Here is a 27,819-nt window from a genome sequence, read left to right as displayed (position 1 = left end):
CAAGAACAAGAAGCAAAAACAGTCCTCCCTGTTGGGTGAATGAAAAAGGGAAACAGAAAATAAATGAGTCATAATAGATTGTGATCATGTCCAGAAAGTCGGTTTAGAGTTAACGTGGTGTCCTTGTAATCAGAATCATTCATCAATGATCTCTCTCTCTCTCTCTCTCTCTCTCTCTCTCTCTCTCTCTCTCTCTCTCTCTCTCTCTCTCTCTCTCTCTCTCTCTCTCTCTCTCTCTCTCTCTCTCTCTCTCTCTCTCTCTCTCTCTCTCTCTCTCTCTCTCTCTCTCTCTCTCTCTCTCTCTCTCTCGCGCGCTCTCTCTCGGTTTCTCTCTCTTCTTCATCCTTCAGTACCGTCCTTCATCACATCCCAGAAGTGCAGAAGTGGGGCAGTCTACTTTACATGGTCTGTCTCCACTAGGACCAGCTTAGAGTCCTCAACGACCTCCAGCAGGGCCTCCATCTCTGGGCTGTCCACTCTCACCAGCTCCCCTTCCGCCACTTCCACATGAAGGTCAAGCCCATCCTCCTCTGCCCGTGGCAGGCCCTCAATCTTAGCCACCTCCACGGCCTCCACTGTGTTCTGCAGCACCTCCTCCTCCCCGTCTCTGATCTTCTTCACATGAAAGGTAAAGGGCGGCACCCTGTACACAGTCGTCTTCGAGCGAGCGTGGACGGTGTGGTCGGGGGTCAGGGACTTCTTTATGTTCTCTGTGGAGGTCTTCATTTTCTCCTTGCGCTCCAGGTTGGGAGTCATGCGGGTGCTCAGTTTGCCCATCTGCTTCTCTAAGCTGTGCTTGGTCTTCTCCATGTTGTCACGGGTCCTCTGTCTTGTCTTCTCCATGTTGTCGCGAGTTTTCTGCTTGGTCTTTTCATATTTCTCCCGGGTCTTTAGACGCTTCTTCTCCATTTTCTCTTTGGAGAAAGCCTTCTTTATGTTGTCCACGCTCTCCTTACTGCTGCGTTTGATGCGCTGGGCCCGAGACTCCTCGATTATCTCTTCGATCTCCACCTCCTCATCTGAGTTGATGGCCCCCTCAGCTCCCTCCTCAGGTATCTGCTGCAGGCCCTCGACTAGCACACCTTCAGCAACTGGTTCCTCTGTCTTGGCCTTGGCTTCCTTTGGTGGTTCTTCCTGTGGAGATACAAGAAGGATAACATGCAACATTAGTGAAAGGGGTATATTGTGGGGCAACACAAAACACAGCAACACGAAAGCCTCCACTGAATCCTGCAGCAGTCAGTGGAAGGAGGCTAATGTAGTTCCAAAGAGTTTTTTTAAACATAAAAAAGTAATAGTCAAGGACATTAAATGACATTTTCCTGATGTGTCCATGGAACACAATCAAGTAAATGAATTGGATATTTTCTTTTTTTTTAAATATATAATTATTATTTTTTGTGTATGTATTGTATTGTATGTATGAGTCATATTATAGTATAGCATTTAGTGATCCACTCACTCAGGCTGTATGATAACTCATTTATGTCATTGTTTTCATTTGTCACGTCATATCAAAAATCTGAGACTGGGAAATTGAAATTTGTAATGGACTTCAAGATGGAGATGAAATTGGAAATGTGAATGCATGATCCATTATTCTGATCCATTATATGGCTGATACAGTATCAGATATGAAGGCTAGTTTTTATTGTTGCGCCCCATCTAGTGGTGTAAGTGTTGAAATGCTACTTGAGGCATCAAAGTCATCTGCCATCTTAAAGCAAAAGAACTGAGGTCAGTGTGGTTGGCACAGCTCTCACAGATCTTAAATCTTTGTTGCTTCAAGGAAACACGGTAAAGTCATACCAAAACCTTGGCCTGCAAGTCATACCAAAACCTTGGCCATGGCATGTCTAGACACAAATGCATTTCCTGAATTCCTGTCATATCTCAGCTGTTTCTGAATACCGTTATCCACACGTGGTGAAAAGCAAACCTTTAATGTAATTATGATACACCAAGAGCTGCGTTTTAAACGGGATGAGTTATTTTCCAAGAAGGAAAAGTATTTGCCATTGTGTGTTGGTATTAAAACATTTGTCCATATTTACCTATAATTTATTAAAATAAACAATTCTGGATTGTGGTTTTAATATTTTAAAAATATATATTTCTGCTTGCACTTCTAAAGCATTTTGTGGCTATTGCAACACAAGTCAGTTTCCCTTTAGACATTGAGTTCCACTTGTGAGGTATTAATACATTGACCTGGACATTACAACACACTCACAGCTTATTAACACATTTTAAACACACTACAGAAGTGTAGGGCACTACCTTGTGAGCCAAGGATAATCTCAACTTCACTGTGCAGTGCACGGTGCACCTGTGAAAACAGGCCTCAATTGCAGTCTTTTCAGTTTACTTTTCCAGTCTTATACTCCCCCTAGTGGTAAAAAGGCGAAGTATCCTGAACTGCTTTCACATACCAAAGTAAAAAAAATCAAATATCCACGACCTCACTCTACAAAGATAAACAGAGGAACCCATCTTTTTCTGTATTATATTTTGAGTTGTCCGTTCAATAATCAGACGAGGAAAACATAAAACCATCTGCTCTTGCTCACTATCCACTAACTGCTGTTCTTCTGACAGTTGCCATTCATTCAGCAGTGCAACAACTACATTCACACAATCTTAGAAGCATGCTGTCTGTGTGGAACCAGATAGTCGCAGAGGGACAAAGAAATATCTATTATAAGAATGAATGTCATCCCTCCCAATGCACTGCCCTGCCCCCTGACAACATGCCTTTGACCCACGGCGAGATCTGTCTTATGGATGACTTTATCATCACTGCCCCACCCTGCCGCACCTCACTGCTCCTACTTACTGTCTTTAGCATATCTCAGTCTCTTTTCATATGATGCTCTGCATGCCTCCCTTAACACCCCATTCACCTTCACTCCCTTCACTGTCAGACTATGCAGTTACAGTTGATATTACATTGATTGAACAGCTACAGTACTGTGTTCAGTAGCATGCATATTTCCACAGGACAGAGTGAATGAGTCACAATTCCCTTTTCAATCATAACAACACACTGCATTAACCTAAAAGACTGGAGGCCCACTAAAGATTATTCAACACATAAGAGAAGCTCTTAATGTGCATCAGCTAGTATGTGTCAAATAAGTCCTGTGTTAGACCTGATTGTCCTCTTATCCTGTGTGTAGTACGTAAGCCCGGCCCTCTTACGTCTGTGACTGATCGTCTGTTGATTATACTATATTTAAGCCTGTTTGATTCTATTGTACATGTTATTAGATGGCCCTGTATGCTACCCATGTGTTTCCTGTTCATGTATTCAGCCTGTTGCTAAATTCAAATTGTTTTACCCCACAATTCCTACCTACTATGTCCTGCATTGGGGTCCTGCTTAAAACCGTGACAGAACCATCATGATTCACTGAACTCAGTGGGAAGAATTTTTATTTCGTTTTTCATCTTTGTTTATCACGATGCCACCAGTTTGGAGCAAGTTGTGGAGGCGGTCTGCCACAGCAAACCATCTGTTACCTGCCCCTGACAGAATGAACATGTTAGTTGTGCACCCAGAGGTTACCGACCAACTCTGCACAGAGTTGTCACAGCCAGCTTCTTCAGGAAACGGTAGAGGGAGCCTGTGGCCTAACGGCCAGCTCCAACGCCCTTGCAACACAGATCACATTGGTGCATACTTCCACACCTACTGCCAGTGCCTTGCCCACCCAGGATCCCCACGTACCTCACCCTGAGTATTACAATAGTGATCCTGAATCCTGTGTTGGGCGCTTTTCAAGGATCAGGCATAGAACGTTCCTGCCTGGTACAGTACATACTCACTTGTTCCCTCAGTTGCCAGTGACCCAAGAGCACGGAAGAGTAGACACTCTTCCGTGCTCTTGGGTCCTGCTTAAAACCGCTATAGCTTAGTATTCTCTGAGCTTACCCTTGTAAACTGTACAAGCTGGTTGAAATAATCAAGATCAAGGGCCCCTGGCGACAAGAAGAGCCCAGTGAGAGATCAGCTGTGCAGGGTTTGCATGGAAAGCGCTACAGCTCTGCAGAGATGTGTGATTGATGTCTGTGTGTTACGTTCTTTCATCTCAGCAGCACCAGTGAGTGTGTGTGTGTGTGTGTGTGTGTGTGTGTGTGTGTGTGTGTGTGTGTGTGTGTGTGTGTGTGTGTGTGTGTGTGTGTGTGTGTGTGTGTGTGTGTGTGTGTGTGTGTGTGTGTGTGTGTGTGTGTGTGTGTGTGTGTGTGTGCGCGTGTGTGTGTGTGTGTGTGTGTGTGTGTGGACATTTGATGGCTTTACATGCCAGTGGGAAAGAGGTTGAAAAAGACAGCAAATTGTTGTTATCCATTTTTCCAATCTCCCCTTTGTCTTCCATTTCCCTGGCCTGCAACAGATGGAATTAATCAGGCTGGCTGACACGAGAGATCTATCAATCTACTCTGCCATTAGATTAAACATTATTGTGCGGGAATTAACCGTGAAATTATCTAAATCATTATCAACATTATCATTAAACAACAATTATAAGCCAGTAAAATGTATCTCATTAGACGGAAAAGACGCAGATGGTAAATGGTGCATTTATATAGCGCCTGTGCATTACGTTCACCTTTTCACACACCGACGGCTGGAGGAAACCATGCAAGGCATCAACCTGCTTATTGGGAGCAGTTAGGTTAGGGGTTGAGTGCTGAAGAGCACTTCAACACTAACCAAGGGGGATCGAACGGGGAACCTTTGGATTCCCAAGCGGCTGATGTACCTCCTGAACCACTGCTGTAAGATATGCTATGATGATTTGGCCTTCTTTTTCCTCTTGTTACATTGTTGTTAATGTCATCAATGCAGAGGTGATGGTGTGTGTGTGAATTGACATTTTTCTTTGGAATTGATGCTGAGACTTGTGACACACGAGATCAAAGTGACAATTTAGTTCATATTCATATTAATCTGTATTTAGAGATATATCGATATTTATGTCATAAATATATAAGAGAATATCAATGTATCCCATCTAATTTGAAGCATAGTCCCTCTCCGTTCCTCCTCATCTCACTTCTACTTCAAGACACTTCAAGACCACATTTGTTTGTTTCATTGCACTAAGAACATTTACCTGTCCATTACATCCAACTAGGATACACTTCTGTCCTCATTGCAATCTGCATGGATTCCTTTGGCAGCTTTCATTAATTTGTTGCATTTTATTTCATTTGTTGGCACTACATAGATCCATTAAGCCTCATTTATATTTTATAGAAAAGCTGTTCTTTTTTGTGACTATTGCAGCCGTGCAAAAAAGTATAAACCTTTAGCCTGACAGAGGGCATATAAAGAGCCTATTTGACAGCTTTTGTGTTTGTTGCGAACGCGGGAGGAGGCGCGGCGAAGCCGCGCCTCCGACCAAGTGGAGCTTACTATGTAACCCTGCTTGGGTTGTGTCTCTGTCTGTCTGTCTGTCTCTCTGTGTGCACTGCCTGTGTGCAGCTCCTCTGAGATAAGTAAATGTCCAATTTAGACGTACCATACATCAAATGAAAGGTCTTTGAAAACTGAACACACCTGTCAAGGTTGCGTTTAAGCCCGCCCCTTCCCCCGGAAGCCACGCCCCGGAGAAGGCTCCTAAAAACTCCCCATTGAAACCCCATGTTAAATGAAAAGTGCCCGAATCGCTCCCAAACTTTTTCTACCCCCCCTAAGTGGGGGTCTACGAACAAATACATCGGGCTCGGATTTTGGCTCCGCCCCCCGGAAGTGAAACAGGCACTTCAAACACTTTGTTGAATTGTTCAAAAACATTCCAAGTTTTTTTTTTGTGAATTTTGTATTTAAAATTTTTTTTTTTATTGGTTACTTTTTTTTAAATATTTTTTTTCATTCTTTTTTTTCTTTTTTTGCGTTCGCTTACCGCGTTCGCGCGTCTTACTTGTATAATGTAGTATAACTGCAGCATATTTGTATACAAATCTAGCATTTCAGTTTGTTATTTCCCAGAACCAATTGCACAAATTAAACCCTGGGACATACATCTCTGTATTGACGTCCATCCATGCAGAAACATTCCTAGCATCAGCATTTCGGATTTGCTGTGGCTTGACCTCAGAATGTGTAACATACAGATCCACGAGGAGCAGGAGAGTGACACTGTGTATCGTCCTGCTATAATCAATGTAACACTGAGCAGGTGATAGCCATCAATGTAAACTTCACAACACTCTAGGGACATTTATTTGCAGGAGGTGGTTGCCACAGCGACAGGACCCTGTGTTTATCTGTTGCTTTGCAGAGGGGAGGGGGGGGGGGAGGCTGAGTGCTGTAGTGGCCAGTAGCCAGAGAATGGTAGATGGAATCCAGAGAGGGGGACAGGCAAGCCCAAAATAAACCCTTACAGGGCAGGTTGGCCTGGGAGCCCCACACCCATACACCAGCACCAGATAAGGCAGCAATGTCACTTTTATGATAGACTCATATGGCGATATTTGAACAGATGGAGAGATACAGAGATACAGCTATAAGCTGTGAACATTTGAGTGATGATCTGACAGGTATCTGTCTTTTTGGACAAAGACACATTTTAAGTGCCACATTAATTACTACTCAGCCTTGCTAGTCGGGCTCACTACACAGCAATCTAACTAATCTACTAGTACTCATGTGTGTTACTACTGTACTGTAACAGTGTAAACGCTGCCTCTAATTTCAGTGTCATTATAAGCCTTGAGATCCCTACTGTACATACAGTACTTGTACAAGTAAGACGCGCGAACGCGGTAAGCGAACGCAAAAAAAGAAAAAAAAGAATGAAAAAAAATATTTAAAAAAAAGTAACCAATAAAAAAAAGGAGCATCTTAGAAAAATACAAATTCACAAAAAAAAAACTTGGAATGTTTTTGAACAATTCAACAAAGTGTTTGAAGTGCCTGTTTCACCCACTTCCGGGGGGCGGAGCCAAAATCCGAGCCCGATGTATTTGTTCGTAGACCCCCACTTAGGGGGGGTAGAAAAAGTTTGGGAGCGATTCGGGCACTTTTCATTTAACATGGGGTTTCAATGGGGAGTTTTTAGGAGCCTTCTCCGGGGCGTGGCTTCCGGGGGAAGGGGCGGGCTTAAACGCAACCTTGACAGGTGTGTTCAGTTTTCAAAGACCTTTCATTTGATGTATGGTACGTCTAAATTGGACATTTACTTATCTCAGAGGAGCTGCACACAGGCAGTGCACACAGAGAGACAGACAGACAGACAGAGACACAACCCAAGCAGGGTTACATAGTAAGCTCCACTCGGTCGGAGGCGCGGCTTCGCCGCGCCTCCTCCCGCGTTCGCAACTACAGTTACAGTAAACAAATATCCTATATATATACAAATAACGCACACACGCACACACGCACACACGCACGCACGCACGCACACAGACACAGACACGCACGCACGCACGCACGCACGCACGCACGCACGCACGCACGCACGCACGCACGCACGCACGCACGCACGCACGCACACACAGTTATGTTGGACCTCTATAAGCAGTTATGAGGCCTGAACAGGAAGCTGCTACAGCCAGTGGAAACATGGCAGTGCAGGGCATGCTGGGAACAGATGAAGTCATACGAAACAGGAAATAACAGTATGGCTCTATGCACTAAATCACTGTGCCGGTCACACAGTCTACTTACTAAGACATCTAGTTCACTTGACCAGTGGTGAGTATTCAAATTTTTTACTTAAGTAAAAGTATCAATACCGCAATGTAGAAATACTCTATTACAAGTAAAAGTCCGGAATTCTACATTTACTAGAGTAAAAGTACAAAAGTATTGGTATCAAAATGTACCAAAAGTAGAAATTACTCATTATGCAGAAGGTCCCATTTCACAAGTTTTCAAAAGTATAAAAATTCTTTAAAAATAGCAGATCTACAAGCTCACAATGCGTCGCATCGTGAGCTTGTAGTTCTGCTATTTTAAAATAGCCGAAATGTATATAGGGTTGAAGTGGTTAATGTATGTTTTGTAATCATAATAATCAAAATCTACAAAGTAACAAGTAACTAAAGTTTTCAAATAATAGCAGTGCAATATTACATGGGTTTCTGTTATCATCCAAATTGTTTGGATGTAAACATTAATAAAGCAGAAGAAAGAGAAATTAGAGTACATGTTTGGATCAGTGTTCTATACATAGAGTACGGATCCTTACATGTACAACTATCAGGTTTATACTTTAAAAAACTGGACTCTATAGCGTGTTAACTGGCCTAGAGCAGTGTATATCAACCCTGGCAAACGTCCCAATTTTGGGCCGGGGCTACTGCTGAGGTGTGCCGCGCCGTTTGAAGGAGGTTTGAAAAAGAATCATTTTTTTTTTTTTTTTTTTTTTTACAATAATAATAATGAGGCACGCAAACAGCCCCGAGGTGAAAAGGGTGACAACATGCTGTTTTTTTTCGGGTCAGGTGTCACACTATTGCCCTATTTGGATTCAAAACGGCTAGTGGAAGCTGAAAAGCTACAAGTTTGCATGTCTGAATAATGCAAAAACAGAAATATTTGTTTGCATTTGCTTTTTTTCTCCCCCATATATTTTCATTTTAAAAAAGTGCGTATCGTATCGAAATCGTATCGAAGTTGTGTGCCCAATATCGTATCGTATCGTTTCGTGAAATGTGAAAATCGGCACACCATAGTGTGTATAGATATACCGTATATATATATATAATTATATATACCGTATATCTAGGTGTGCCCTGGGATTTTTTGGCTATGCCAGGTGTGCCTTGGCACAAAAAAGGTTGATAGACACTGGCCTAGAGGATGATACTGCAGATATCAGCCAGCCTTTCAATCATACCATTGTCTAATTACAATCACAGAGAACAGGAACTGTTTATTATTTCTACGGCTTGACATGAGAACAAATTTAAGCGACAGAACAGAGTGACAGTATGAGAAAGTCCATTAGGGTCCCTGTGTTACCTTCCACATCTCCTCCCACTCACCAGCGATGGAAAAGTGTGCACGCCGCCTCTGTATAATCGAGTGTATTCTGCCCGGTGCCAGAGTAATAGTGGTATGTGTGACTGTGTCCCTCTCAATGAGAGAGAGTTCTGCTGGTAATGTGTCTTTCTTTCCTTGGAGAGTGGCCTGGTGAATCATACCTCATGGAAATGTTGGCAAAGACATGTGTGTGTGTGTGTGTGTGTGTGTGTGTGTGTGTGTGTGTGTGTGTGTGTGTGTGTGTGTGTGTGTGTGTGTGTGTGTGTGTGTGTGTGTGTGTGTGTGTGTGTGTGTGTGTGTGTGTGTGTGTGTGTGTGTGAGAGAGAGTGTGTGTGTGTGTGTGTGTGTGTGTGTGTGTGTGTGTGTGTGTGTGTGTGTGTGAGAGAGTGTATGTGTGTGTGTGTGTGTGTGTGTAGGCATGTGCGAGTGTTAAGTGTTTACATGGCCTGCCCTAGACAAGCCAACACTATCTCTATGCTCATGAGCTTGTCTCTCAGAAAGAGCCCCTACCCAGGAGGTGCTGTGAGTCTGATAAAGAACACAAATTGATACCTTCAAAAACATGCCCAGCATCACGTTTTTCAGTTTAAAGCTATTTGCTGTGAGCGACAAAACATAAATCAGGCTCAAGAGAGAGAGAGCATAATGGACACAAAAGCATGACAAGACTGCAAGAGATGTTATCATCTCCAGCATGCCCTGTGCATTGGGACACCCTCAATCCATAAAACCACAGCATGCTTTTCGCGTCTGAAGTCTTATTGTCTCCACCAGGCCGAAGGCACCGTTGGTGCACTTTCTTCACATGGGCCTGTTATAGTGCCACCAGGAGGCGATTTTCGCAAAACAATTGTTTTGACAAAACTCCTACAGATTTTGTTCAAACATCACGCAAATTGGTACACAGTATCTCAATAGTCATTAAACGAAACGGGTCTTTCAGATTTTTCATATTCCATCCTGATTGGCTATGATTGGCTTCCAAAGTTTGCAGGAGTGCTCCGTTTTGAACAAAATGCCTGAAATCATGAACACAGAGTGTGATTTCCATTAAATCTTGCACGCACATTCCCACTAGGCCGAGAAAGAAATGCCACTTGAACATTTTCTAGGCCGATTTATGTTTTTACCTATAACTGCACCGATCTGTGTAACACTTTGTAAGCGCGCTCCCTAGAGGCCAAGGAAAAACCTTTACCCTGTATTTTTCACATCTGCCTTTTATAGCGCTACCAGGAGGCCGACTTATGTAAAACACATGTTTTGATATTACTCTTCCAGATTGTATCCAAATTTCACTCAAATCGGTACACAATACACATGATCTCTATAGTCATGTGATCAAGACGGATCTGTTTGATTTTTCATATTCCATTGGCTAAGATTGACATCTAAAGTTTGCAGGAGTGGCCCGTTTTGAACAAAATGCCGCAAATCATGAACGCAGTGTCCGATTGCGATGAAACTTTGCACACACATTCACACTACGTGGAGGAACAAATGCCACCCTTTTAAGATTGCCCTATTATAGCGCCACCGGGAGGCAAATTTTTGCAAAACAATTTGTTTATATTACTCCTAAAAAAACACATTATCTCTAGTCAAGTGATCAAGACGGATCCGTCAGATTTTTCATATTCCATCCTGATTGACGAATTCCGAACATTGCTGGCCCACACAATAACCTACTTGACCTGGCGGAGACCTGTGCTCCGAGGAGCACTTTTTCTGCTTACTGTATACTTCTTGTATATATTACATTGTATAAATCATCCTTAGCTGAAAATCTTTTATTTTCAGCAAGCAACACTGTCATATGACGAAGTATAAATCTGGCTTAATTCCTCTCAGAGGCAGAGCATTCTCTGCAGGACTCATGCGAGGACACAAGGATCACTTAACTACGGGCTGTTGCCATGAACAACAGAGCCAACAGTGGCCCTGACAAGTGCTATAAAGAGACCACAGTCACTTTGACTAAACCCACTGGCATATTTCTTTCTCTGTCCCGCTGTCTCCGTCTATCTTTCTCTCTCTCATCAGGATTGAGACGCTATTAACTGATCCAATGCTATCATAACATTACTGTCCAATGTTGTCAGGGGTTTGCCATTAACAATATCAATGAAATAATGAAATTGTTCTTCTGGTTTGTTTAATTTATTTGTAAGCCTGTGCTTATTGAAGATTATGTAATTTAATGATTGTGACGCAATAACATAGCGAATGCCATAGACCTGTAAATAATGATAATAAGGTCCCCACTCCTTTGGGGGTATTTTTGTCACAGTATATTTGCAGATCCATTTTGGTAGATTTTTGTAAAAAACTAACAAACTGAGGTGTAAAAAACACTTGGTTGTTGCATATTTCAGTGACTCATGAATTAGTTTTGCTGCATCGGTTCTGTACCCATGTAACTCATTACCCAGAAAGCTTCATCATGGCAGTGGTACCGATAGAAAAGGGCTAGCAGGTTGGCATCCTATTTGTTATTCAAGTCGTATAACATCTACGACCATCCGGAACCAAGGCATTTAACACCCGACATGTGTTCAACCATGCATGCACGCACCCGTACTTACTCACTTGCTCATTCACACAACCACATATGCATCCACACCCACAAATGAACACACACTATCACACACACATTCATACACTCTGGCTCACACACACACACACACACACACACACACACACACACACACACACACACACACACACACACACACACACACACACACACACACACACACACACACACACACACACACACACACACACACACACACACACACACACACACACACACACACACACACACACACACACCGTTAGATAGACACCATTCCTTTAAAGGCAGTGTGATGAAAGGTAGGTGTGGTGAATCACAGAGGCAGCTGTCTGGTTCTGTCCACTTCATTTAACTAGGAGTGATATCACCCATGTGACCTTCTAGCAGGGGCTAGAGAGGTGGCTCTTACACACTGACAGGAAAGGTGGAGGTTTGGTGGAGGTTTGGTGGAGGTTTTGACTATACTGACAGACAATCTATGAACTGAAAAGACACTTTCGTATGTCACCGTGGGAAACTGTATGAACTGCTTACCCACACAAATGTGATATAATGTCTGTCACCTCTGAAAGCTTGTTTTAAAAAAAGACAAAATAAAAAAAAGTTGGTCACAAAAAAAAAGGAAAGGTGGAGGTTTGGGTTTATAACACATAAAAAGTATTGGTTCTTCAACAGTTCTTAAAAGGTTCTTTGCGGTGGTTGAGGTGCTATATAACAATGCTGTTGTACAAAGAACCTGTTATAGCCTGTATGCTTTTTTAGAGGATCTCTACTGGTACAACTTAGAATAGGCACCTCTAATGGTTCTAGGACCATTTGACAAAGATGCTATATAAAATAGGTGCTATATAGCGGCAAAAGAAGTTCACCTATGATTATGAGCAAAAGAAATGAGCTTTTCGTGCTATTTAGCACCACTTTTGTTAATAGCCAATGAAGCACCACACTTTGGTCCTTATAAAAGTCAAATAAAGATGCATTTATCAGTTGGTTACCCTGGTAAAATTGTGGTTGTTTGGGAATGAGTTTATGGCAGCGTAATATCAGCCCCATCACAGTCAGCCCTTATACTGTCTACTACACATTGGAGATTACTAAGCCAGGCATTTAGGGAGCTGTTATTACGACAGAAAATCTAATGCGGGAGAGGAGCACAGTAACTATTCTGTTTTGTGGAACACACAATGCTCTCTTGTCCCCAACAGTCAAGCTCTGCAGGATGAATGTGTCTCCTTACAGGCAGATGCATTCAAAGAGAGAGACATTTTTGTTTCCATTAACCCCCATGGTGATGTCACTACACAGCCTGCGTATGCGCCACAGGAAGGGAGTTCCTTTTCTTTTCTGTCAGAGTAATTTGTGACTTCATGCATTCAAGTCAGACTGGGAAAGCCCTTTTCCATGCTTCAGCCCTCCCTCCCACAAGCCACAACTATGACTGAAACCAAGTGGGATATCAGGATTTGACCATTTACTTTTCCAGTTGTGTCTGTATGAACTGGCGACTAGGGCAAATTATCTAACAAAGCTGTGCGTGCCTCTCTTTGAAACTATCTGTAATGGTACATTATAGTAACAGATTAAGTACCGTTGCTGTAAAGTTTAGAACAACACAGGGTTATTATAGTTAACTAGTCACACTCTCTGTTCCTCATGGTTCTCCTCAGTGGGTTGAGCAATTGATCTGAACTTGCACACGGGCATTGACCATTAGCATATGCAGACCGTGAGGAAGCCTGTTTTCCAACATTTAAGCTGTTTAATAGCGTTTCTGGTGTAAACACCGGAGATTCCAAGGTCGCTGTGCGTGTGCGATTAGCTGTCGGAGCTAGGCAGAGATCGAGTCATATGAACACACAGCTATTATATTCCGCCAAATGAGTTTTGAAACTGTAAATATTCAGAATCAATGTGTAGCCTATTGAGAAATGTATATGATAACAGAAAAAAAAACCTGATCAACGCGCACATTAGAAGTGATAGAAAATGCAATATGGCCAATTGAATGACATAGACCCTCATACACCATGTTACATTTACATTGCAATTATTTTATAACATAGAAAATGTACTTATATTATCCAAATAAGCTATGAGGGTGAACAAGAAACACAGCTGAAGAGGTGATTGGAATCAGTGTTTCCAAGTAAAAAAGCATGATACCTGATACTGTGTACACAGCGCATAACCCTTATAACCATAACTAGTATGGACTAGTTATTAAAGTAAAAACAAGAACGAAATGACAAAAGTCATATTCTACCAGGTGCTCTGTGTGTGTGTGTGTGTGTGTGTGTGTGTGTGTGTGTGTGTGTGTGTGTGTGTGTGTGTGTGTGTGTGTGTGTGTGTGTGTGTGTGTGTGTGTGTGTGTGTGTGTGTGTGTGTGTGTGTGTGTGAGATTGTTTTCATAGACCTGATTACTTGTTTTTCGGATTGCTTGTTTCTTGCCAAACCTGGCAACATTGAATGCGACGGTAAACACTAATAATGTTTTTTTATATAAGTGGTGGCAACCTTTTTAGACACCACACAGGTCTTCCCAACAATAGCGAAGATTGAAGTCAGTGTGAACATGGCCAAATAATAACTTAATAGCCAAACTAGGTCTAATGAAGCTAGCATTTAGGCTAACTGTGTTGCCTGAGGCAGCAGTGCAACTTGCACTGTCTGCAACTGTTGCAGTGTGAATGAGGGGAGCGGAGGGCGGTTACTGCGGAGGACGGGCCGTCTCCCCATTGGCTTAAAGGAGTGAAGGACAGCCATGACAGCCAATGATGAATAGGTGTCGACTAGGTGTCGACTTGGTGTCGAATGATGATGATTAGTCTGACTGTTTGTAGACTCAGGCGCTCTTCGAGCACCTGGTAAAAAATAGCTATACAATATTTAGTATTAGTATTGTAATTACTACATTCTTACTACACCTACAGTATAGCAATCAGCAGGGAAGCAATCTTCATCTAGTTAAAACATGATTAACAGCCTGCTGCCCTTAATATAGCATCAGCCAATAGCTTATAAGACTATAAAGATCAGATTACGTAGAGCTAATACAGTGATTCATGAGCTGTCATTCTTGCCCATATGCTTGGCGATGTGGGAAGGAAGCCATATTGCTTGGCTTTGTTCGCACTTGCACTATTGTTTGAGAGATTCTGAACAATGGGACTGGGTGATTATTGATGGCATAGATGCAGTGGTGGAAGAAGTACAGAGGTTTTACCAGCTTGTACAGCAAGCTGGTCTAGATTTACTTATGGATGAAGGGGTGTGGCCGTGGCTTTTTGATTGGTTCGAATGACATGGGGGGCGTCCCCGTTACTTTTTGACGATTGGTTCAAGTGACATGCTTTTGCAGATTTTCAGCCAATGATATGCTTGCAAATGTTCCCATGCTCTGGTAAGTGAGCCACAGCACTACTCATAGCAGACACAGGCGGCTTTCGCTGGCCGGGCCGGGTATAGACTGTGATACAGTGAGTGCACATTCTATGAGTTAACAGTTCTATACCTTAACTTACAATCCATCTCCATTGTCAAAAAGAACAGATCTACAAGCTGATATCGTGTCGCGATGCGACGCATTGTCAGCTTGTAGATCTGTTCTTTTTGCTCAAGCATGCATTCAGAGGTCCCTCCCCCTTTTAGCTGGCTACTAGTAGGCAGTGCAGCAGCAGTAGCAATCAATGGACTGACAGACACACAGAGGATTTGGTCCCCAAATAATTCAACATCGGTCTTATGGAACAGGTTTACGAAAGTAAAAGTACCCATTAACAGAATGAGTTTTTTCAAAAGTTTAAAAAAATGTACTTTCCACCACTGCATAGGTGAAGAGCTTTCATTAATTGACTTCACTGGCTTTTCCCTCATTTTCTTGTTAGATACATTAGTTTTATCAGGCATAGGACTTCACTGCATCAGTTGCAGAGCTGTGTGAAATTCTCACCATGAGGAAAAATCACTATCAATTGTCTCCGTCGAGCCGAAGGCCTGGCAGAGACTATGTTTTTCCCCCTGCCCATCCTTCCGTCCGTCCATTGTCCGCGTGTCTGTCTGTGAACAGCTAATCTCTGGCACCATTGGCCCGATCGACGTCAAACTGTGCACACACACTCCCTGAATGCCACAGCAGAACCTCTGTCCGTCCTTTTTCACATCAGCCTTTTATAGAGCCACCAGGAGGACGACTTTTGTGAAACAAATGTTCGATATTACTCTTACAGATTTTGTGCTCATACCGATTTTTCATATTCCATCCTGATTAGCTAAGATTGGCATCTAAAGTTTACAGAAGTGGCTGGTTTTCAACAAAATACCTCAATCATGAACGCAGCATTTGATTGCCGTGAAACTTTGCACGCACATTCCCCACTAAGTTGAGGAAGAAATGCCACCCTTCCCTTTTCACATTGGCCTGTTACAGCGCTACCAGTAGGCCAATCTTAGCAACAATTTCTTTTTAAATATTACTCCTACAGATTTTGTCCAAACACCACGCAAATCGTGCAAAAACTTCATCAACAAACCTCTATAATGACCAACATTCCAAACATTGCTGGCCCAAAACAACCTACCAGACCGAGGAGCACTTTGTCGTTATCACTGATTTCATCCACCTCAGATTTGACAGATAACTGAACACAACCAAATCAACTTTTATGACATTTTGGGAAATTGTATTGCGTCATTGGTTGACTCGAAGTCATGTCTTTTTGACACGCTCAAAATAAAGCCTAATTGATGTGAGCTTGTAAATTGCTTGTAAATTGTGTATTTTCGGCATTTGATACCGTTATACGGTGGAGTATGAATTAGGCAGAAGAATGGTCTGTCAAACATTTGATTATGCTTCCAAGGTGTCCTTGGAATTAAGGAAACTAGACCATACCCGGTGAAGGGCGCAGGCAAAAGTACAGTACTGAGATTTGATGAAATTGAGAAACGGGCTTCGCAGTTAAGTTCAGATGGTAATGGGCAATGGCTGTGTGCAAAATCAGATCAAGTGCTCCAGGCAGTGAGGAGAAACGGGCACACAGTTGAAGATACCAAGACACCAAGACACCATGGCCACAGAGGTTTGTGAAATTATAGGAGGATGCACCATTTCCTTAATCTTCAGTTGAACAATTCTTATTATTCATGTGCATACAGGATCTAGTCCTGGAGATATTGAGAACGCAGTGTGTCCTGGGTCTCACTAACAGCCTATATCTCACAGGACAGTGCCAGGAACACAGCACCCCTTCAGCAGGAATGAGAAATACCAGCTAGCAGAAACAGCCACTGAGATTCAAGGGGCAAATTACACTGTATGGTGGTAACACATTAAGTATCCTATATCTGCAAATTAGTGTGGGGAAATGTTTGGTTCAAAAGCAACTTGTTTTGTTACAAGATTATCAGGCCTACATAACTATTTTATAAATATTAGTTTAAAGATTATTCTTAAATGTAACTATTCATTACCAAAAACCGAAGGTCTTTATTGTGTCTCTTTATAAATATGTTCCTTGTGTTGCATTTACTGTAGCTGTAGTAGGATTTTAAGTTCCCCATTTATTAATTCATTATACAATTTCCCTGTCAATACACATGCAGTCAGTGGACAAAGCATGGTATAATTCATATTAGAAGACATAACAGCATTTAGTGCATGAAGACTAGAAAGCATGAGCACAGCGACTACAAACAGTACACACGCACACGCACACACGCACGCACACACACACACACACACACACACACACACACACACACACACACACACACACACACACACACACACACACACACACACACACACACACACACACACACACACACACACACACAATATAAATCAATTAGTGCTGAGTATGTGGCTAAATTTAGACTCACTCAATGAAATAGGACACTGTACCGCTCCATTCCATTGCTGCTGCTGTATTTATAATCAGACTACCACAGCAGTTTTCATTTAATATGAAGTCAGACGAATTGGCAAACTTGGTATTTTGGCTGTCCTTTCTGAGATGTGTGCCTACATGTCTTGGAGTAAGCAGAGTGTGGTTCCCACAGAGCTGGGAGGTGGTACTGTATGAGGAGACGTCCCAGATGGAAACCTCAACAGTGACCTGATATGTGCCTCAGCGAGTAAATCCTATCGGTAGGAAAGACATATCTGTCGGGTGGAAACCTTGTATGATTTTATATATATATATATATATATATATATATATATATATATATATATATATAATAGTGAAAATAGACGATCTATTTGTAGATCTGTTCACTACTCGGGGGTTATGATATGTCGGGTTATGATATGTCGGGTTATGATATGTAGGAGGATGAGAAGTCTGTTTTGGATAGTATTCCTTACAAGAACAAACCAATGTCATTCCAACAAGGTAATACTTTATGAAGACCATGTCTATAATGCATTATAATCTGCTTATAACACTATATTAAATGTAAATAATTATAGTTATAAGTACTCATAATATTACTCATAATGATAACAATGAATCATAACAAGCTATAACGAATTTTATAATGACTTATAAGGTGAAGTATTATAATACAGTATGTTTATAACGCATTATAGACATGGGCATAGGAAGTGATGCCATTTTGTTCACCAGAATCATAGTGTATTATTATTCTCATAGTTGTAATACGATACATTATAATTTTATTATGCATTATAATGACAGTAATGCATTAGATTATAGTGTGATAAGTTTCTATTTATAATGGCTACAGTGTATGTGGCACAAAGTTTATGCAAAGCTCAGCCAATCACTTTAAAAGCAGACGGATCGGGTAAGCCAATCAGGGATTTATGCTGGCTTAGCGCCACAAACGTGAAGTGATGCTCCGCCAATCCGTGAAGCCAGCGGTTTTGGTTGGCCAATCAGGGAATCCAATGCATACAATCTCCCAAACACAGAGAGCATTTTTGTGTTCTCCTCAGACCGGCTGGCTGACAGATACAGATATTCTTGTTTTTTCGGTTCTCGGTAACCGTTGGTCCGTCCGAATTGCCATTTAACACACCTCAGGGTCATATTCACAGGCCGAGTTTGACAGCACTCGGTCAGACGCTTTCCGAGTTACATGAATTTACTAGATGCTTATAATGCATTATAGACATGGGCTTCATAGAAATTGTTACCCAACAACACAACTAGTATTACTGTTATTTGTTTCCTAACAGAAGACATGTCAGTCAGTGCTGGTTAAACAACCAAACAGTAAATCAGGTGTTAAAGATAGAAAGGTGTTAAATATGCAAAGCCCACAAATAGCATGCTATACTGTACAGCATCATTGCAGAACAACACACATACCGATACGTGTAAGCCTTGCCGAGCCCTGAGGCCCATAGGGCAGGAGCGTGAGGCAGCTTTGATGTACAAGTACACCCCCTGGACATGACGCTAGTATGTTGCAGGGACTTACCCCAATCCAACGCTGAGTGCCAAGCAGGGAGGCATTGGGTCGAACCCCGACCTCCCAGTCTCAGGGCGGACACTCTATAGCCCACAAGGCCACTGACCCGGTACATAGTGTGATAATATTACATATACAGTATGCACAGTGTTAGGAATAGGAATGGCGAGGGATCTGGTTTCTGCCACACACATCCTAACGGCAGTGACTGGGGGAAAGGTGGTGCAAAACCCAACGAACTCAAATCACATATTCATACAGTGGAGAGAGCACGTTGTTTGAGTCCGGGTCAGAAAATACAAATAGAAAGGAGGGGCAAAATGTTGGTCCCTTACAAACACAGGACTTCAGGACTTCTAGCTGAAGTTCTGACGCTTCAACTTTTAACTAGCCTGGTATCCAGCCTGCTTCGCTACGTTCGGCGGACTTTTTTTTCTCTCTTCGCTTCTCAGTCTGGAAAGCCTCCTATCTCCAAGGGAGGCGGGACATGCCAAACGGCTTGAGTCCTGCCGTGGCTTCTGATTGGTCTGTGGTGCGGGGCGGGACAAAGCACCAGTGAGACGTCATTCCAATGCGCAGAAAAACAACAGTGTGAAAAGCATGGAGGGTGGCGCTGGCTGATGACGTAGGTTACCTAACGCTACTCTCATTCGTTGGAACGACATCCAATCAGCAACGACGTTGACTACGTAACATATGTAGTTCTAGTGTAGTTCTGCAAAACCTCCCAATGGGAGGCTTTCCAGACTGAGAAGCGAAGAGAGAAAAAAAAGTCCGCCGAACGTAGCGAAGCAGGCTGGATCCCAGGCTAACTTTTAACCACTTGAACCCTAGTATCCTAGCCTGGTTCCAATCCATAGGCCCTGCCCACTCTCTGAGTGGACTGCCTCCACGCAGCTTCAGTCTGATAATCAGGCTACTAGTATCCCCATTCTGGGCATGTCATAATACACTAGGCAAACATTTGTGAAAATACCAATCACCAAAAATAGTCAACCTACAAGCTCACAGATCCGCTATTGTCAGCAATTGATTTGGTGTAGAGGGGGGAAATGAGGACAGTCCCCTGGGGGACCAGGATCAATTAAGTATATGGTTCAAGTGGTTAGCAATCATTACTATCAGCCAGTTAGTGCACCAAGCTCCTTGTGACCAGAATTCAGGTCCCCCTCATCTTCCCGTCATATCTCTCATGGTTTCATGTCTAGTCTCTACACTTAAATAAATAAAATGCAACAAAATAACCTTTAAGAAAGAGAAACTCGTAAGCGCCATGGTAAATTCGCCACGTTTTGTTTAGACTGCGGCTCCCCACTCCAAAATCAACCAAATTGCCCATGCACATGTGCACATGGCACATGGCAGACCGTGCTCAATGGGACCTTGCACACGTGCACTTGCTGTGGGGGGTGGGGGGGGGCAAAGTTTTACATGCACAAGCAGACATACGCCATCAAGCACTGGAACTTGGAGCTGGCTGTACAGTACATAACTGTAGGAGCTGACACGCAATAGTGAAATGTAGAGCCTGACAGACATCTTTCCACCGCTCCCAAGATGGGTGGGGGCTGAGGAGGTATGGACAGAATATGAGATGGTGTGTGTGAATGAGAGAATGAGAGGCATACGATAATTTATACATCATCAGAAATAACAGACTTTCAATTGAAAAATGTGTCACGAGGTGGCATGTTTTTCAGTTGAAAGTCTGTTATTTTTGTCGAGTGACACAATTATGCTATGAAGTATGAAGGCTTAAGGGAGAGGGAGGGAGAACAAGGGGGCACAGCTGGCCGGAGAAGGAGGGGAGATACCAAAGGGATGAATCAGAACTCTAACTTGGTGTTGCTGTTTACTTATCGCCTCTCTCCATGCTGCTGCGAGGAGTTGTCTGAGTGTTTCATGATTACCTGCTAAGGAAAAGATTCTGATTGATGTCTTGGATCAAAGTTCCTCGTAGACAATAAGTTGAATAAGTTGAATTATTTTAATGGTAGTGGTAAGAAATTATTACCATATTACTATTATGTTCAACCTATTATCCCAGACAGCCTCTCTACCCATTTGTATGGTTGAACTATAGCATTGTTGCGACTTTGCCAATTCTGAGCTATTCTGAGCTCATTTTTGGTAATTTGATGTAGAGGGAAAACACAAGGAGGACTTGGGGGACTTTTAGGGTTTAAGTGGTTAAAGTGGTTGTAAGCGGGGTCATTGTGACTGCACGATGAAGTGCTAAGTGGTCTGGATGAGGCAAAGGGCCCTTGAAAGTAGACTGCATAGTCCCTCCCCAATAGAGTCGACCAAGTGATGACTGTCCTTGCTTCCTGCCAAACAGCAAGCTCACTTGTGAGCTCATAGCTCCGCTGTTTTTTGTATTTTTGCGTGACACTGTTGCACGGCAAAGCATACAATAGGTAAGTGTTTAATCACACTAGTCAATTTAGTCAATCATAAGAAATCCATTAGAATGTATTTCTGTTGATTCGTTGATACAGAATTGTTTTTTTTAACCAATAAATGTGCATCTTGATTTTTTGATTATTTGAAAAAGCGATTGATAGAAATCGATAGTTGCAACCCTAATTTCTATACTGTCAGTGTTAGAAGAATACTGAAGATTTGAGTATGTTGGAATGTAGGAAGTATTAGCAGAGAGTGAGATCCTGGGTCACTAACCACCTGCAGTATCCAGTGAGGTGTTGACAGACTGGCCTTTGGCTTTTTCAATGTGAAGGTCCTCCAACTCAGAATCAAGTCTTATGCCCGTCGCTGTCGGGCAGAAGCCTTGTATTTCCATTTTTGTATGTTTTTTCATAAATTATTGCCCTATTTCATACTATGGTGTATATAATTTAAAGTAAAACGTAACACGTAAAAGTATCTGTTTTTGAAATGTTTTGGAAAAGTTTTGAAAATCTTTTTTGGGGTATTGTATTGTACATTTTTGTAATTATTTCCTATTTGTTTATAATAAATATATATTCAGTTTTAAATTCTGTGTCCTTTTAGTTATTATGTTACGGCCTTTATACCCCTAGACTAAGGGTCGTAACAATCTTCATCCATAATGGCATGCCCAAAACCACAAGGGTGCCACACCCTGTTGTTGCTAGGGGACAGTGTGCTGCCATCCATGGAGGTTTAATTATAAAGTAACACTGTCAAAGTGTTTTCCAGAGACTAGCACGGAAGGATGTGGCTATTCTCAGTGTACAGATGGTAACATGAGAGAGAAACACCTACAGTTGAATCCAATACTGCCTCCAATATGTATGCTCACTCAAGAAACTTATACAGAACACACTGTGTGTGTGTTCTGTATAAGTTTCTTGAGTGAGCACACGCACACACACGCACACACACGTGCACGCACGCACGCACGCACGCACGCGCGCACGCACGCACGCACGCGCGCACGCACGCACACACACGCACACACACACACAAATATGCTTCAAGCGTAAGAGCTTGCATGACACAAATAATACTATGATAATGTTTCTATAACTCAAACTACAACTCTCACTTGACCTGTCACTTGACACTCTCAGTGATTGAAAGCCAGCGGAGGTGACAAATGGACACACATTCAACACACACACACACACACACACACACACACACACACACACACACACACACACACACACACACACACACACACACACACACACACACACACACACACACACACACACACACACACACACACACACACACACACACACACACACACACACACGCACACACACACACGGTGAACGCCAACTCAGGGCCGGTCTGATGTTGCCAACTTCTGTCATTTAAACCTGACACCCTACAGCCATCCTCTGACAATAAATATAGATGGAAGAAAATGCAACACCTGCAACATGGAAGTGACACAGGTCTTACAACTGCTGGGAAGACACAAGAACAAACGCTGAGATTACATACAGGTGTCGGAAATGCCTGTATATGTAGCAGGAGTTTGATATGTTGTACTGCATGAGGGAAATGAATGAATAAATACATAAATGAATTAATGAATTAATACATAAATAAACTAAATAAATAAATACGCCCTGATTCTCTGAAAAAATATGACCATATAACGGTAACCAATCCAATTTCTTGCAAACCTGCAAACTGCACACACCAGCAAAAATACATCTTTCACACACAAGGACATGTCAAACATATATGAACACACACACACACGCACACACACGCACACACACACACGCACGCACGCACGCACGCATGCACGCGTGTGCGCGCGCACACACACACACACAATGCATATGGTGCACAAACACACGGACACATGGTGCACAAACACACAGACACATGTGAGCATGCACGCATGGAAAACGGTGGAGGCAGAAAACAGGACACACTGATGGATGTCACTGATGGTTGGGTCGGCAGTAACTCAGGAGGTAGAGCGGCTGTATAGAAATGCAGACCATTTACCATTTCAATGCAGTATGTCACTGTCACAAACAGCAGGGGGCACCTGCTTTACTGCAGTAATTTATTAAGGTGATTGAATTTCTGTTAAATGCCAATAGTGTAACCTGCTGCCACAGTGGACATACCAGCTGGGGGATCTGAAAGTTAGACCGCACAAATCGTCCACCAAGCACTGTCCAAGACCGGTGCCCAACTCACAACAAAACATATGCAAAACAAAATGTCAAATATATTCTAGTTATTTCTGTTTTATTTGACTACCTACAGTGCCATGTGCCAAATAATAAACATGCATGAGAGAACAGCTACTGTAGTATAGTTCAGGGAGAGAAATAAACTGTAATACGTTGTTTTACTATCAAGATGCGGTTGTGCAAACACTGTAACCCAGTTAGTGAGTTAACTGGTAGATTAGTCCTAACATCTATGTATGTGGCTATAGATAAAGAAATACACATAATAAGGTGAGTGGTGAGATAATATCATTGATGTCTTCATTTGTACTCTCTCTTGGTTGGTAGTCTAGAATAGTCTAGGATAAAGTAAAGCAGAGTTCCTGCCATGCAGGCTGCAAGCTGTTTCCCAGACATTACAGCATGGTCTGCTAAAAAAAGACTGGCTCACTGAGTTTCAAGTACAGGCCGGTAGACCCATCGGTGAGCCACACACGCAAACTTGCATTCATTCCGTTTACACATGATGGTGCGGGCGTATTTTTAGTTTTTTACGAGGAATGTATATTCCAGTTGAGAGGTACACAGATTATATTTGGATTAGCATTTTCAAAGCATTCTGTATACTCAATATGAATGGGTTTATCATTTATAATTATACATTATTATGAATGTTGAAAGATTGAGGAATGATCTTGTCCTTACTATTAAGAGGGGGGTGGCTTTATTTTATTCTGCATACGTTATAACTACTGTAGAGAGACACTGTTCTGTCAATGTATGATGTATTAGCAGTAGTGATCCCATGAGCAGGTGGGGGAACTCATCTTATCTATACCTAAGCATACTGTCTATACTAAGTATAGCTCTATACATCATGGTCAAACCTCCGCAATAAAATGAATATCTTAATTTGACATAGTACAACGTCTGCCAAGTCTGTGCCACCTGAGCTCTCAGAAGAGTAGCGTTGGTCTGGTCTCATGTAAACCGGCATGCCAGTGTTTATGGAGCTCATTTTTTAACTCACTCCCACGGGTCCTGCTCTTTATATAGTCTCCCTGGGTAACCATGCAATACTGTGGACCAGGAAAGTCTATCTCACTCGTGTCCTTGCTTGCCAGTGTGATAGCGGTAGAGTTCTTTATCAACACGGGAACAATATGGAATGACCACGCCACACAAGTTCCCACATACCACAGCATCCAACTAGTGGACACTGGATGCCACTGTAAACTACAGAGCCTGTTCCAAGCCTTATTTATCACACAAATGCTTCTGTTTGGACTTTGGACTAACAACACTACAGTGAGTCGTGAGTCGTGACATCACTCATCATTTGACTACATAGTTCAAACGGTGGAGGGAATACTCATGCCAAGATGTGAAGAGAGCTCACTCAGTCACCCTTGTGCGATGATGTCAAAAGGCTGCTGTGACACTACAATAATAACTTTTCAGGTGCATTTCACGCATCCTTCCGACTTTCCTTTGCATCATGAAGAATGTGTCACGCCCCCATGGTGGGACTCGAATTCTCGATCTAGCACATGTTACCACATCATACAATAATATTAACAGTATGCTGAATTATTTTGATGAGGCTCAGACAATGACTACTGCCTGCTGTTTAACTTATTCTGCCGTTTAAAGAGAGAAACTCACAGACATGAGCCAATCAGCAACCCCCCTTCCCCATTTCACCTGGGAGATGAGGACTTTGAAATTGCGTCTCTTCAGCAGTTCATGCTCATTGCTTTCCAGCTTCTTGATCTGGCCCGCTTGCTTCTCCAGGCTGCTGCGCACAGTCTTCACGTTGACGCTGACCTTGCGCAACTTGTCCAGCATCTTGTTGACGGTGTGGGCGGTGCCCGTGTGGCTCTTGGAGATCTTCCCTAGATCCCCCTGGATGACCGACACCGACTTTTCCATGGCCTCCTGTCGGGTCTCCAGCACCTGCTGAGTCTGCTGGATCTGGTCCACCACCCCGATGATCTTGTCCAGCAGGCCCAGGACCATGATCCCATTCATCTGCGCCTCGCTCCTCTCTTCCGAGTCGGCGGGCAGCACCAGGTCCACCTCCTCAGCAGGGTCGTCATCTACAGCCGGTTCCGTGGCAGCAGCCACCAGGGCCACCTCTTCATCGTCGTAGGATACCTCTATCAAAGTCGGCTGCTGCTGCTGCTTCACACCTGAATCCGCCATGGCTGTCATCTGTAAGCACACAAACTCACTGAGGATATAAATACACTGCTGAAAGGCAACCAGCAGGAGCGTCCAAACGTCAGCCCCGGGTCCTCTTTTCCTTCCTAACAACAGTGAACTTTCGTTCACAATCCTCTTATCTCCCTCTTTCTAAACTACCGTAACTTTTTCTACAACTCTGTTTCTCACACTTGACACCCTGCCTGTCTGTCTGTCTGTCTGTCTGTCTCTCTTGCCGCCTGCTCTGGGATGCTGGCCAGCCAACGGGAGCAGTGCCTCTCAAAGCTGAGGCATATGTGCCCTGACTCAAATGCCTCGGCACCCTGTGAAACCACCCAGTCAAACTTTCCCTTCCCTCCACCCGGCCCCCCGCCCCTTGCCCCCCTGCCGCTGAGGCTCCACCCCGTCCCAAGCCCGTCCCTGCCCAGGCGCAGAGGGGAGAAAATCCCTTTAGTCCCAGACTCCACCTCTGGTGGCATTACGTCCTAAATATGTACTCCCAAATGAGACAACAGAGGGGGCAACAGAGGGTGGGAGAGGTGCTACAAAAATACACTGTAAAAGGTTTTAAATATATCTCTAGACAAGCTGCATCTAAATGATCTAGTTGGCTGTATATATAGTAAGTTACGCCAATTATATGATATTCACTAAATACATGGTACGTGGTTGGTTCAACATGATTTTCTGTTGCAAAACTTGCAATAGATACTTTTATTTAGTTAACCTAAATATTGAAATCATTATTAAGTATACCAAATTATATCAGAGGCACGGTGGCGCAGTCGGTAGCGCTGTCGCCTCACAGCTAGAAGGTCCTGGGTTCGATTCCCGCCGGGGACGCTGTGGGCGCTGGGGGCGTGTCTTCTCCTCCGCGTCATCAGCGCCCATACCCTAGGTGGGGTTGGCGAAAGGGCCTACTCTGTGTGGAGTTTGCATGTTCTCCCCGTGTCTCCTAGGGTAGTTAATACCCTCACAAAAACATGTAGTAATCCTGGTCACTATACCGCCTCCCCCATGACAGCCGGGGCGCCTGATGGAGGGGAAGGGAACTGGTTGGAATAACGTGTTCCTTCCACGCGCTACGTCCAAACAGGGAAACTCCCCCCTGTCAGGTGACAAGAAGGTCAGTTGGCTCTCATGCCTGAAGGAAGCATGAGCTCGGCCCTGGCCTCCCTACTGTGGGGTGACTGGTGTAATACTGGTGTAGGGCTGGTGTAGAGCCCAGGATCACTTAGGAAATTGGCACCGGGTGAAAAAAAATGGGTTACAAAAAATCGCGGGATAAAAAAATTTAAATAAAAAAAAAAGTATACCAAATTATGGATTTCTAATGTTGCCTATGTAAAACAAAAGGTGGTTATGTCACTTTTTAAATGTAGAGGATAACAATTACTGAGGCAGAAATATATTTTTCATGTCCTATACACATGTAAATCTTTTTTTTTTTTTTTTTTGGTCAAAGAACAATACAAAATAACATAGTTATACATATTGATTACAACACATTAGGCCACTTTGGTAGGCTACTTAAAAGGCATTGTCAAATAACTTTTATAGTATGATGTGAAATAATGTGCTCTGAGTGCCATTATTGTAGCTTGTAGTTAGATTTATCATTTAAAGAAAAATCCTTTTGCATGCATGTCTTGAATAAATACATCGAGTTGTGTACACACTAAAACATGTCGCTGCAAGGGACAAGAACTTACACTTGAACTTGAAATGTATAGTTCCACTTCTCATATGGGTCTCCAGCAGATGGCGCGGTTCCGTCATAACATATTAGCAGTTTTGCTTCTCTGCCTCTGTCTGCCTGTGTTGAATTGAATCTGGTCTAAAATAACGTTAAATTAATCTAAACTCTGTTGCTGCAAATGAGAACGTAAGTCACCGAGTCGTCCTGATCACTCTAATGCAGTGGTTCTCAACCAGTGGTCCGGGGACCACTGCCTTGAGGGCGTTCCAGG

At 42.9% G+C, this 27,819-nt stretch overlaps 1 protein-coding gene across 1 annotated transcript; it reads right to left on the bottom strand.

Moving 5' to 3' along the window:
* Positions 1-263: 263 nt before the first annotated feature.
* cavin1a (caveolae associated protein 1a) lies at positions 264-26,188 on the bottom strand. The gene is made up of 2 exons (XM_080446297.1): positions 25,349-26,188; positions 264-1,134 (listed from the first exon to the last, which is right to left on the bottom strand). The coding sequence occupies exons 1-2, from the start codon at positions 25,856-25,858 to the stop codon at positions 394-396; spliced, it is 1,251 nt and encodes a 416-aa protein (XP_080302423.1). The 5' UTR covers positions 25,859-26,188; the 3' UTR covers positions 264-393.
* Positions 26,189-27,819: the final 1,631 nt, after the last annotated feature.

Source organism: Gymnoscopelus braueri (assembly GCF_963280865.1).
Source record: "Gymnoscopelus braueri genome assembly, chromosome: 13".
Classification (NCBI taxonomy): domain Eukaryota; kingdom Metazoa; phylum Chordata; class Actinopteri; order Myctophiformes; family Myctophidae; genus Gymnoscopelus; species Gymnoscopelus braueri.
This window is presented reverse-complemented; position numbering and strand designations above follow the sequence as displayed.